Below are 13,540 nucleotides of genomic sequence, written 5' to 3' on the forward strand. Positions count from 1 at the left end.
ACCCAGTCATCAAATAGGAAAACCCATTCAAAGACCTCACTGTTACATAACTGTTACATAAAAAGGGCCAAAGCCCCAGGAAGCTGGAGTCTCCCAGTGACCGATGTCAGAGTTCAAAGACGGTGGGAAGTGACCCATGGTCCTCCTCACTCTGTATTCCTTCTACCACCCAGGACACCTGAACTCCTGATTATAAATTGCTCCCAATTTTGATTCCCAACTCTGAAAGTGACTCATGAGTACTGGCAAAAGAGGCCATGGGGTTTTCCTACAGCTCTTCAGCAATACATACAAAAGCAAACACCAGTGTGAAGGAGGAAAGGGCGTGTGAGTTACCTGATCGCTAACAAGAATGTGAATACCAGTGGGACCCTGTCTGTAAACCTGGTTAATTTGGTGGAAAGGAATATTAAACACCAGCGCAAGTTTTCGAGCAACTTCTGAGGCAACCATTTCTTCCAAGTAGATTGCATGATAAACTGAAATAAAAAATACAAACAGCATTTTAGCAGTCATCTTTGATCTGTTTTCCACCTGATCTATGGGAAGGTCACACCTTTCAAAGTACTAAAAAAATAAGATACAAAAAAGATGAGTATTTCCCCCTTACTACCCATTTAAATATGTTATTTATGCACACACGTATAATTAACATTAACCTCTGTACAAAAATATCTCTGGTTATAATTTTTATTAAAAGCAAATAGGAACAGTACAGATGGGCATGGAGGCACATTGTGGAGCAATGAGACTAAAACTGGATGTTGGCAATGGCTGCAAATTGTAGATATACTACACTTGAATTGTATACTTGCAATGGAAGGATTTTATGATATATAAATTATAGAAAAAGAAAGCTGTTTTCAAAAATAGTGTTTCTAGTAATATATAAAAAGAATCCAAAGAGGTCACAGTTTTTGATTCAGTAAACCTACTATTGGAAATTTATCCTTAAGAATAAAAGCTACGTGTCCTCCAAAGTTAGAATAGTGTGAAAGACAGTACAAGAGAAGCTAAGGAAGTGGCCCCCAGGCCCAGCAGGCTGCTGGCTGCAGAGAAGCCCTGGGCCCCACCGAGACAGCACCCCTGCAGGGAGCCGGACCCCGCAGGTCCTGCTCACTACTGATGAAAGCCAAGCAGGGATCAGGAGCTCCGGGCAGGGCCTGCCACGCTCTAAGATGAAACTTCACGAGAACAGCTGAGAAGGGCGCTGCCTCTCAACGGCCTCCTGCAGCAGGCGGTCCCCCCCCCACTCCGCGGGGCAGTGACAGCAGGCAGAGTGTCCCCCCCCCCATACCCACCGACCGTACCCACCGAAGGGCGCGGCGCTGCCGCTGTCGCCCCCGCCCGCCGCCTGCTGCTGCCCCTGCGGCGCCGGCTGCTCGCGGCAGACGTAGAGGGTCAGGCGGGGCCGCACCGACCTGCAACCAGAAGAGGGCGCTCGTGAGCCGGGGAGGCGCTGCGCAGGGGCCGCTACGCGGGCGCCAGGGGTGGTTCCTTAGGACTTGACAAGGTTACTTCATTATACGAAATAATTCACCGGTAAGAATATAAAAACACACACCTCACACCCAGCTATCACAGGTTAGCACAGGTGGTCTGATCTCACGATCCAGACTCTGAACCATTGAGACAGTCATGCTGGTCAATTTAAGTTTCAACATTATGTCAGCAGTTTAACATCAGTAAAATTCAGTTTAATGGAATTCTCACGCCACAAATCTAGAAATAGCAGCGATAGTAAATGGATCTTAAAAGCCAACAGTTTACATTTCTATCATTTTAAAATCACAATTAGAAGCTTACGTTTTTAACAACTGTTTAGCGTCACATGACGTTGAAAACCATAGACTGTAGAGCTCACCTAAAGGAGCAGTTTGTTTTCTTGGCAACAAACCTCAGTCCTCCCACGTGCATTTCTAAGAGTCTACCCTGCCCTCCCGCCCGCACCGTATCTGGACCCGCCTGAAGGTGTCCATGACAGTCTCCTTGCAAGCGCAGCGGGCCAGCACCCCAGCGTGGCACAGCCTGCCCACAGGCCCCGCGCGAACAAGGGCACATTCTTATTTCAAGCAGAACAGCTCCTTCTAAACACTGTGTTTTACCTCGACTTCAGTGAGTTATAGAGCCGAATCCCATCAGCTGCACCACAGATTTGTACTAGGTCCTCCTTGGTCAGTTTTAACAAGTCGGCACCTGGAGAAGAGCAAAAAGAGAATCTTCTCAAGGAACCAGGAGATGAACCAGCAGGACAGGCTGCTTGGCGGCATCCGTCTTCAGTTCAGTGTCCTTCGAAACCATCGCGGCTCGCTTATGGGTACAACCCCCGTGAACAACACAGACACGGGATGCTGGCTCTCACATCCTGTGTCAAGGAGGAGCTGGGAAGCCCAGAGGCTGGTGAATCAGAGCGACAAGCACGGCTGACAGGAGGGACTGCTCCCAGCACAGACTGCCGTGCCTGCCTGCTCTAGCTGAGCGGTGCCTCTGAGGAGTAACATGATCCTGACCCGACAGTTCACCGTGAGATGGCCCAGGCCAATCTTTAATTTACAAAAGGAAGAAAGAGAAGTCAGACCTGCCCAAAGGCACCCAAGTTGTCAGCAGAGCTGGGATTAGGCCTCTGTATTCTATAACCTGCTACGTACAGTCCAACAGTAACAGCTCTGCCCCAGTGCCAATTTTAATACAAAAGCATGGCAGAGAGCTGCACATGATACTGAAGATTTCCTCTGTCAATATTTGGTGTGTACATGGCATGGTGCCCAGGATTTGCTTTAAAAGGATGAGACTAACAAAGGCTGGTCATCCTCTTTGGAGCTGGTCAAGTGCCACAGGGGCGCTGCAGACTCTGTTTAACGTCTGAGTGTGTCTACAACCTTTTGTTTTCCCCCTTCATTGATGCTCAAGATGTAGTTTATTGGGAAAACTAAAATGCCCTCGAGATTAAAGCATGACTTCCATATGATAAATATCCACTTACATATGTAACAAGATAATGGAGTTAGCTACTTTTGAGGACTTGAATGTTAGAGTCTCTTAAGTTTCTAGTTTGTAAGAGAGACCAGAGAAGCACATCTCCCGTCGGGCACAAGCCCTGATGGAGCCGTCCGTGGAGTCGGGTGAGCAGAGCCCGGGGCCTTCCACACACACCTCTGCCAACGGGAGCGGCGAAGAGCGGCCTGGGAGCCAGCCGCCACCCACACGGAGCTGGACAGGCGCCCCGCGGGCCTCTCCGAAGCGCCCGACGGGCTCCTCCCCACCTCTACTGTGGGGACGCTGCCAGGGGAAGCAGAAGGCGGGAGGCCACGCCCTAGTGAGCGGCACTCACACAACTACAGAACAGGAACCTGGGCCGCCGGCAGGGCCTTCCCAGGGTTCGGCGTCCTTGCCGTCTCCCCTGTGAGCATCCGGGGCTCCTCCCCAACACACACGGAAGTGTTTAGCTTTTCCATAGATAAATCCTCCAAGTGTGGATCTCGCTAGCAGTGAGAAGAAACCCAGCACTTTCATTTTAAAGAAAGAGTGCTGCCCGAGGAAGGACTCGTCAGGGCACCAGCACAGCAGGAAGGGCTGAGCAGGCAGGAGCCGCCTTCCGCAAGCAGGCTTCCCCCTGGGCAGCTGGCTGCACACACGCTCTGCTCTCTTACGAGGCTGGGAGAGCCAGCTGCCGCTTTCCTGTGGCCCAGGAGCCTGGCCGGGACACGTCAGGAGGTGTTCTGCAGGCAAAGGGCCCAGGGCTGAGCAAGTCTAGGAAATGCTGCCCCTGCCGGCGCATCACTACTGCGCCTCCCAGCGGGCTTCCCACAGCACCCCGGAAGCAGCACTGCCGGTCCCCTCTACCATTCCATCTACACACTTCCTTGGCTTACTAGGCAAGAGAAATCGTGCCTATAAAATTCCATATCTGAGCACATTCCTGCCCTGTAATGCTACACAGCAAAGATGAGGAACAACTGATACCACATCTTAGATGGATGTAAGGGCATTATGCTGGGAGAAAAGGTAACTGTATGATACATGCTGTATCATTCCATTTATGTAACATTTTCAAAATGACAAAATCATGGAGACAGAAAACAGACTAATGGTGGCCAGATGTTAGGGAGGGTGGGAGGGGGCGCTGGGTACACAGGAGACCCCTGTGGTGGTATCAGTACTCTGCACCCTGACTCCGGTGGCGGGGGTTATACGAACCTACAGATGTGATAAGGACGACACAGAACTATGTACACACATGGCACCGATGCCAATTCCTGGCTTTGATATCATACTACAACTATGTAACGAGCCGAGTAAAAAGTGCACTGGAACGTCTGTGTTATCTCTGCAACTTACGCAAAGCCAAAATTTACATAAAGTTAATAAAGTGAAAAAAATTGTGCATGCCCATTCACACCTATATAAAAACAAGGGCGTGTAAGCCTGCTGAGGCAGCATCGAGCTCCTGTTCTGATGCCGCACCAAGGGTCTCCAAGATCCACCACTGGGGACGCCGGGGGGACACAGGACCTCCCCACACAGGCTTGGGCAACATGATTCTATGTACAGTTTCTGCTCCAGTATTCAATTAAGGCTAATAATAGTCCAGAAACAAGGAAGTGAACAGTGTATGTGTGTGTGTACACAAACACAAACCCACCTAAAAAGTTGGAGAATAGTCTCGTGTAGGAAGAGAATCTGTTTTTGAGCAGCCACTGCTGTGTTTCCTGGATCGTGGCTGAAGGCTGAAGTTGCTGTTAGCAAAGAAAATGAACATAAACAGAAGTAACTATTTAGACTTACCAAAAAAAACCCACCCGAGTCACTGGCATGTCATTTAAACACAACATTTAAAAAGGACATTTAAACACAACAGAGAAATCCTACAGGTTTAAAGTTTAACACACCGACGAAGAGCAGAGGTGTGACTATTCAGTGACGCAGACAACGGTTCACACCTCCGTCAGAGGCTTCACAATGCAGCACCCTGAATGCATGACAGGTTAGGGTGAAGACACTTACTTCACTAGAGGCCTGTGGAATTCCATCTCCCTGATGATTTGGGGAAGAAGAATTGCTGGGGATAAGGAAGGAAGGAAGAAAAGGATAATTGTTATATATATATATTTTAATTAAGACATTAAAGGATACTAGGTGAATTTAAAATAACACCATGGGACAGAGCAATGTAAATATATGCAATCTGCACAACGGATCAGGGAGTCAGTATGACGATAAGATCAAGACAAGGGAGTTTCCTGGTGGCCTAGTTGTTAGGACTTGGTGTGTTCACTGCCGTGGTTTGACTCCTGGTTTGGGAACTAAAAATCTCACAAACCACACAAATGTGGCAAAAAAAAAAAAAAACCCAAAAAGATTAAGACACCAGAAGATGGTTTCACTTTTGGCTTCTCCATCTGTTCTAGCAAGGAAGTCAAGTGTCATGAAACACAAGGGTTCCATTTCCAGGGGTGCCAGGAAAATGAAGGATTCTTATTTATTTTCGTTAGGGAAAAAATAAGAGAATCAAGTAAAGTAAACAGTGGAAAATAACAGCAAAAAGAGTCTACTTTAATAATGAGCTATACGAAATGATCTAAACGAACCTAAGCCAAAATAGAAAATAAAATCCCTTTAATGAATACATTTATCCACCATTAAAGAGGGTGAAATGCAAGAGAACAAAAGGAACCAATGTGAGCCGCCATCCTTGTTTCCCGGGAAGAAGGAGGGCAGCTGCGTGGGGGGACATTTGCCTCCTGGGTCCCTTCTCAGCCCCCGCACCCCCGTTTCTCGGGTCCATCATGCCGCCGGTTCACTGTCCCCGCCCACTGGAGCCTGAGCTCCTCCGGATGGGGCTTCACTCATCTCAGAGCACCCCGAACAGTGTGGGGACCGCAGTGGGGTCCCAGGAGAGATCTGGTGAGCCGGCATGCACGTGATCTCTCCGCCCCGCTCGTAGCTTTCTAAGACTGTTCAGTCCCCCCTGCGGTAAGAAGCTGGTCCCAAGTCCAGGAGTGGCCTTCTCCTGAACCACAATACCTACGTGGAGACAAGTGGCCTCTTATCTGTCCAGCTCCTCAGGGAAAAGGCCTTTTTTTTTTCCTTCTTTTTCTCTCTCCAGACCCTGTTAGACTAAATGTTCATGTTCCCTCAAAAATCACCCTACCCGCAGCGTGATGGACACTACTGGAGGAGGGCCTTGGGACATAATGGGCAGTGGATGGAGCCGTGAGGGGGTGCCCAGGAGAGGGATCAGAGACCTGGTGAGTGGCCGCCTGCACTCTGCTCACTAGCAGGGAGCACGCGGGCTGGCAGCCCGCGGCCCGGGAGACACTGCTCACCAGAACCACCCTGCAGGCCCCTAGACCAGGGCGTCCAGCCTTCAGATCAGGAGGAGTGACCTCCTGTTGTTTATAAGCCACTCGGTCCGTGGTGTTTAATTACAGCGGCCTGAGCTGAGTCCGACCTTGTCAGCATGGAGTGTAAAAAGGAGAGCCTTCTCCTCTCTTTTCTGGCTGCACCACATGACTCGTGAGACCTTCCTGACCAGGGACTGGACGCGGGCTGCAGCAGGAGCATTGAGTTCTAGCCACTGGGCTGACGGGGAATTCTCTCCTTTATGGTTTTAACACAATTATGAAAGTTATGTTCCTTCCCAGTAAGAAATGTCCTGAGAGTGAGGACCTTCTGATCCAACTACTCACCAAGTGCTACTGCTGACGGGACAGAAAAGAGGATGAATAAAGCCCACTATTCCCAGCCCACTATTCCCACTTCTAAAACCAGAACAAGTCTTTAGAGATGAAAAGTCCTTCCTCTAAGTTTAACCACTTAATTTTTTAAAAATGAGTGTCTCTGGGAGAGGGAAGAAACGGGTCAGAAAATAATCCTTGTCTGACACGGTGAGCATCAAAGAGCAGTGTACCGTATCATAAACGCAGCCGTAACCTGTTCAAATCAGTCTCCCCTTAACAACTCAGTCTTCTCCCTACCCACGACCTCATCAATGTTGTTTTTATCTCACAAAGAAGATATCTTGAAAGCGCACCCTTTTCTGAGTCCCACAGTTGTGAGTGTGTGAGGCACAGAGGCTAGGAAGGAAAAAGCTGGAAGGTGAAGAAAAGACGATTTTGCTCAGCAGCAGGCTGTCTCTAACTACCAGGTACCCCAGACACACACCCGAAGGCTGCCGTGACTTAGAGAGGAGCTAAGGAGCGAGGCAGCCCGGGGCCCCGCGCGTCACGCACACCGCTACCTGTCCGGGACGCTGCAGGCGCTCTGCGGCGGGGACGTGAAGGCGGGGGCCGCGGACGGGCTGTTGTTCACGTAGGCTGTGGGGGTATCGGGCCACGGAGAGCACTGCGGGTAGAAACGAAGATACGTGAATGATTCGCTTCTCCGGGATGCGGCAGTCTTGTAATTCACTCTCTACTGTGGCCAAATGCAAGATCATGAAACACAAGACACCTGACATCATCAAGCAACCTCACAGAAACACGTCAGACTGACTCTGTGTGCACACGCGTGTGCGTGCATGTGTGTGTGTGCGTGTCAGTGAAATGTTTCCTGTTTTGTGGCCTCTAGACCCTGACTACTCTCAGACGGCCCTGAGGTGACTGAGGACAGCAGCCAGCTTTCCTAAGGGCATTTGAGATGCACACTTAAGTATCGCTACGTTGTGATTTTGAGGATGCCCACCTTCGCTTCCTCCATTCCCCAGGAGGCACCTATTGAGGCCTGAAGGACAGCAGCGGCAAGCAAGGGCTCGGAAGCACCCATGCGTGCTGACAGGCACACGACTGTCCCTCGGGGCGGCTCTCGCCCGCCTCCCCAGGAGCAGGCCCCGGCACCGGGCACTTCCTGTCTCGGGTGGACGCCCCGAGGAAGACGGACAGGCCCAGGGTGACGACGCCAGAACCGCAGACGGTCCTGCCTGCAGCCATCTAGCTATGCGTGCGTGTCGTCTGGAAGGGGCAGAGTGGACTTCAGTGTTTTTCACACTTCTGACCAAACACAGAGCCAAAGACCGGAGACACGCCAGCCGCAGAGTCAGGAGCGCTGACAGAGCTGAAGCCGACACGTGCTGCGCGGGCGGGGGTCCGAGTGCTGAGGGCGGAGGGGCTCCACCCACGCCGCGGGTGGTCTTTCCAGACGACCACACCCCCGGCTTCCAGGCTCCGCTGTCGTCATCACCTCCTCCCAACTGACACAAAAAGGCCTCCTCTCACCACGGCTGCAGGGTACGAGACTCTGCCAAAAACTGGGCTAAAGACCATTCAAAGATACTAGGATGGATACTGAGGAAGTACATGACTCTAAAAAACTCCTGCATGTCAAGGGGTTTTCAACTTTTTGCTTTCAAAAAAATTCAGGAAGACATCTGGTCAGCTGACAGACACTGAGATGGATCCATCAGATCATACAAAAAGAGATCACTGGAATTTCTGGCAGGTATCTCAGGAGTTCCAAGGCCTGAATGACACACTGCTGAAAAGAAAAATAAATGTATCTAAACAAAGTTTCTCTTACCTACAAAAAATTTATAGTAAGTGTGTTCTATCTTCATCATTCAAAATATATTTCCAATAACATTTCTATTTTTATACTTAACAGTTACTCATCAAAATGTATATGATTTTTTGTTCTGATAAATTGGTACAAATAATAAGAAGTTTTAAATTCCTCAACTGATTTAAGCTTTATAATGGTCACAGGAACTTTTAAAAATGAAATTTAAACTTATATTAAGTTTGTGTTAAAAAAGTAGTTAGGGTGATTTTTTAAAGTTTTTCAGGCATGAAAGTATGTCCTATTTGGACAAAGTTATTTAAGGGGCATGAAAGAGAAAACATGAGATCAAGAAGTTAAGTGTGAAAGTGTTAGTCATTCAGTCATATCCAACTCTTTGCGACCCCATGGACTGTAGCCTGCCAGGCTCCTCTGACCATGGAATTTTCCAGGCAAGAATACTGAAGTGGGTTGCCATGCCCACCTCCAGGGGATCTTCCAGACCCAGGGATCAAACGTGGGTCTCCTGCAATGCAGGCAGATTCTTTACCATTTGAGCCATCAAGCTTTCAAACTTAGAGGGTTAATGTGCTGGCTTCACCTTAAGTCATACATACAGATAGTCACTATGTCAGAAAACTATTTCCTTTGCAACTATTTAAATTTATGATGAAAACTTTCAGATGTCAATCTAAAAATGTGCAAGGGAATTGTACTCTTTCTCAAAGTTCTTTTGTGTGAAGTCAAGACCACTAGTCTGAAGGACTCTTGAGGACAGAAACCAAGTCTCCCCAAAGGTTACAGGAGCTCAACAGCGTGTCTGACACCCATCAGTAACATGGGTGAAAACAAAAACAGAAGTCCCAGAATCTTGACATTCTTCACAACTACCCACTAGACATCCCCTCAGAAGCAGGGAAAATGACTGCAGACTTGATGTTTCGACTGTCATCAACCTGACATCTAAATGACATCACATCTGGCTGCAGTGCCTTGCTAAACCGCTGGCACGTCATACCAATTTCACTATACGTGACATTTTCCCAATGCCTGCTCTTTTCAAACGAGGGCCTTTGTTCTTTCCAGCTTGCCAAGTAGGACCTCCTCAGCACCTACAGTATGAGGCACACAAGGCCCTGAGCGCCGCCTGACAGGCCTCCTAACTCGCTTGTATCAAATGCTCACGGCCATCTTCTCTCCGCGGCAGACCTCCCTGCTACACCATCCTCCCCAACAACACAGCATAACACGCACGTCTACACAGCTTAGACCTTTTCCTATCGAGTCTCGACCAATCCACTTTGGTAATTACTGCCAGCTATATAACTGAGGAAACGAAGCCATCAATATCTCCAAGTCAGCATGGCAGGTAGTAAGTACAGCAAAGACACCAAATTTAATGTAATTCCATCAACATACTTATCTCACTTTTACATATCTAGATTCGTCTAGCATCAGAAAAGTAGGGTTGTTAACTGGTATCTAAAACTTGCCCAATAATTAAGAGACTCGATTCACTGAACACTGGAAAACCAGCACTCAATGCAAACTGGCCTCTACTTTTAGAAAAGACAGATTTCGCAGGTTCTTCAACGGCCAGGCTGGATGAAACGTCAAGACTCTCCCACCTGCATGTTTCATAGGTTTTTCTTAGTCTCGACCTATGAGGGCCAGGCACACCAAGGAGTATTTTCAGTGTTTCTTCTACCTTCTCATTCTTCATGGCTTTAAATGGTACTGCTTTTCAAGCAATGGTACTGCTTCAGCAAGATTCCAGCAATACCCGACCTGGACTCACAGGCTGGCACCTTTGGTGCCCTTGTGAACAAAGTCCCTCCCCGGGAGGAACAGAAAGTGAGGACCCATTGGCAGACCGCAGGCCCTGAGAGCCCAAATCCAAGCCCATGCAACACAGCTCAGATGCTAAGACCGACGGCGACGCGGAGGGCCCCGCTGTGCTGGGCTCCTGGGAACCTACAGGGTGGCCTCTCTTCATGCAGGACCGTCTCACACAGCACCCTGCAGCTTCAGCAGGTGAGTCTGGATCTTCCCACTGTAAGTCAGCTGGCACTCTCAGAGAACTGTAAGAAATGCCGGCTGGCTTTTGTAGGCACTCGAAGAAATATACAAAATGCCGCAGACTTTCTTTTCTGTACCTTGTTTTTAACAAACAGGTTTCTAAGAAGAGCTCTAACTATCCCCTAGTCTTAACCAAACGCAGTCTGGGGCAGCAGGCGATGCACACCGGGAGGACATGCCGATCTGCTGACAGGTCGCTGCTCTGCTGACATTTTGCACATTTCAGACCTAAGAATCATGAATTCCTAACAGTTCTACCATCTACAAATTAGAGCTGGGCTATGTCACATTTAATTTATAATCAGAACCCATTCATTTTAGTTAGTTTACAACAAGAGTGGGAAAGTGACTTGAGTTACCAGGCTTCCCCCCAAAAAGTTTACTGAGAATCATTTGTGTCTCCAGCTGGGAAACGAGGAGAAGAGAAACATAAAATTGGAGGGGTGGACGTCTGAGGGAAGGGAGTATACAGTTGTTCCACACGACCTGTGATATGAATCCAAAACACCCACTTAGAGAAAATGCAACATGCGTGGGGCCCCCTCACCCCTCAGAGAAGGACATTTTCAGTTTTACTATGTACAGAGGCATTTACAATATTTTCACTCAATGCTTTACTTCAGAAATAATAATCCTGTGATAGTGCCTGTGGCTTTCATGGTCTACAGTTAATTACCAATGCACGTGTAAGGGTGAAAGTCTATTTTCGGCATCTCGATAGCACAAACTCTGCAGTGATGAATACAGGGGCCATTAATACATATGATGACAGCTATTTTTAAAAAGTAATGTTTTCTGTTTCCATTTACTGCAGGTATAGAGATGATCTAAGTTAATACCACAGGATAATCCTCTGTCAACTGTTTGATGAAATATGAAATAAAGGCCTTATCTCTTCCTAAGCTGGTCAAGTTCATATTCAACCAAGGGCCCCCTGGACTGCACACTGTGGGGAACCAGGGCTGAGTGCAGCAAGGTGCCCTAGGCTGGCCTGAAGCATAAGGTCACGATGCAGGTGCCAAGAGGAAACGCTAACACAGTCCCAGGCCGCTTTTCCACCAGTGCCGCCGAACAGGCTTTTCAAAGCGCAGACACACATTCTTGCGCAAATGCAGGGAAGTGGGACACACAGGACCGCATACGTTAACGTCAAGCTAGCTGCCATCATTTCTCTAAACATCCATGACATTTTCTTATCACTTGCACACGTGAGAAAACAAACCCTTTTTTAATTGCACGGAAATAACTACTTTACTAAAAGAACGTTCAATCATTGTCAGTGCTCATAAAGGGAGTGTGTGTGCAAAGGAGAGAGGGAGGGGGAGAGGAGGGCAGGAAGGAGGCAGGGAGCGAACACAGTTCTGGGTGTCATTTTTTTCCCCCCTCCGAAACCACCCAATATGGTCAACTTTGTTTTAAAGTGTTAGATTTAGGAAATTGTCCTCAGTGAGGAACCAGCAGAAAGCAGGAAGTCTAAACAAAAGCAAATTCAATCAGGACAAGGACATCAAAAACGAATTTGGCTTTACGTTTCAGTGGAAGTCGGTCCTATATCTAACACTGCACAGGGTTTCTTGCACAATGAAAAGAGAAGAAGCCCCTTACACTGCCTCGCTTTGCCAGAGAATCACCGTAGTCTGCTGGCAAAGTCCGCTTGCTGGACTTTTTCTGCTCATGTTCAACTGCATCTTCAATTATAGGCTCAAGCCTCATCTGGACAAACACCAAAGATTGGGATCAATGTCTTTTCGTTACACAGAGAAAGATCTAACACCCTGTTCATGTCTCCGCCATCCGATTTAACAAACGTCCGACCAGCAGGATTCAGAAGTTTTAGGAAGATGCAAAACCCCAGACCTGACAAACATCGGACGTTCTGGGTCCCGGTTTAATGTCTAACCAACTTCGGGGATTTTAAAGTAAGTCTGCTTCCGAGACCCGACTGGGATTTCAGCATCTTCATTCCAGACCCCACCCAGGAAATGAATCACTTAAACTCCCCCAATTTAAAGAGAGTATTTTCCCCGCCGATTTCACCAAGAACATTATGCCCACTGACCACCCAAGCTTCCCAGCCCCTCCGCAGCCGAAACTCATCCTCACGGTGGCGCCCGGGGGCACCGCTCGGCCTCTCCTCGGAGCGGGGGGCGCCGCATTACCTCCGTGAGGACCGTGGTGTCGTAGGACGGCTGGTACTTCTCCTTCTCGTGCGCGGCTCGCTTCTCCATCTTCTCCCGGTCCGTTTTTTGTTTCCTATCTGCACCTTTTGGCTTAAAAACAAAGCAGACCTTTTCATCTATCAGGCCTCGGACGCGCACCTTTCACAAGCAACGCCAGGCCTCACTTCCTCAAAGCCTGCTTTCCAGCTCTCACCTTAAAAACTTTGATTTGGCAGCTAGCTGAGTGTAGGTGATCTGTGTATTCTCCATTTTCATTCTGCTTGAAGGTGTCAACCTGGATCCTAAAGGGCACTCCCTTCTCACCTCCGTGCTTCCGGGGAGTGAATTCGGTGCTGATGCAGTGTACCTAGAAGATGACTCGAGCTGAAATGGGTCTGGGCCCTGCCCACTGGTCACCCTTCGGCCCTGCTGCCTTTCAGAAGTCCCGCCACAGGTAAACTCAAGAGCCTTTCACACAGACTCCCACCTATGAGCCAGCTATCTGTCGGGAATTCCTTCCTCATATGACTTTCCCTTCCCAGATCCAACTGAGCCCTTCTGAACTGCCCCCTCCAGTGCCTCACCTCTAACGCAGGACGGGCTCCGACGATGAGCTCCATCAGTGCAGTGGCTTTCCTGAGTCTGTCCCCGACCCCCACCCCAGACCAGACGCTGGTCTTGAACCTGCACGTGGCTCAATCCACAGGACCCTCACGCCACTACTCAGAGCCCCAGGGCTTGCCCTCTACTCCCAGGACGCCGGAGTCCAGCCAGCTGGCCACCTCGCTGCTGCTCCTGTCATGAGCCTG

General features: G+C 48.9%; 1 protein-coding gene across 2 annotated transcripts in view; it reads right to left on the bottom strand.

Annotated features, from left to right (window-relative positions):
- The window catches only part of UBP1 (upstream binding protein 1), a 64,715-nt gene that overhangs the window by 4,642 nt on the left and 46,533 nt on the right, over positions 1-13,540 (bottom strand). Inside the window, exons 6-14 of one of the 2 annotated variants that reach the window (XM_043886931.1) lie at positions 12,946-13,098; positions 12,732-12,842; positions 12,178-12,285; positions 7,241-7,344; positions 5,005-5,059; positions 4,643-4,736; positions 2,106-2,196; positions 1,315-1,421; positions 337-479 (exon numbers count right to left, since the gene is read on the bottom strand). In XM_043886931.1, coding sequence (XP_043742866.1) covers positions 337-479; positions 1,315-1,421; positions 2,106-2,196; positions 4,643-4,736; positions 5,005-5,059; positions 7,241-7,344; positions 12,178-12,285; positions 12,732-12,842; positions 12,946-13,098 — 966 coding nt within the window. The remainder of the gene's footprint in view (positions 1-336; positions 480-1,314; positions 1,422-2,105; positions 2,197-4,642; positions 4,737-5,004; positions 5,060-7,240; positions 7,345-12,177; positions 12,286-12,731; positions 12,843-12,945; positions 13,099-13,540) is intronic. The other variant, XM_043886932.1, reaches the window with a different exon arrangement.

This window comes from Cervus elaphus, chromosome 24, assembly GCF_910594005.1.
Source record: "Cervus elaphus chromosome 24, mCerEla1.1, whole genome shotgun sequence".
Lineage (NCBI taxonomy): Eukaryota > Metazoa > Chordata > Mammalia > Artiodactyla > Cervidae > Cervus > Cervus elaphus.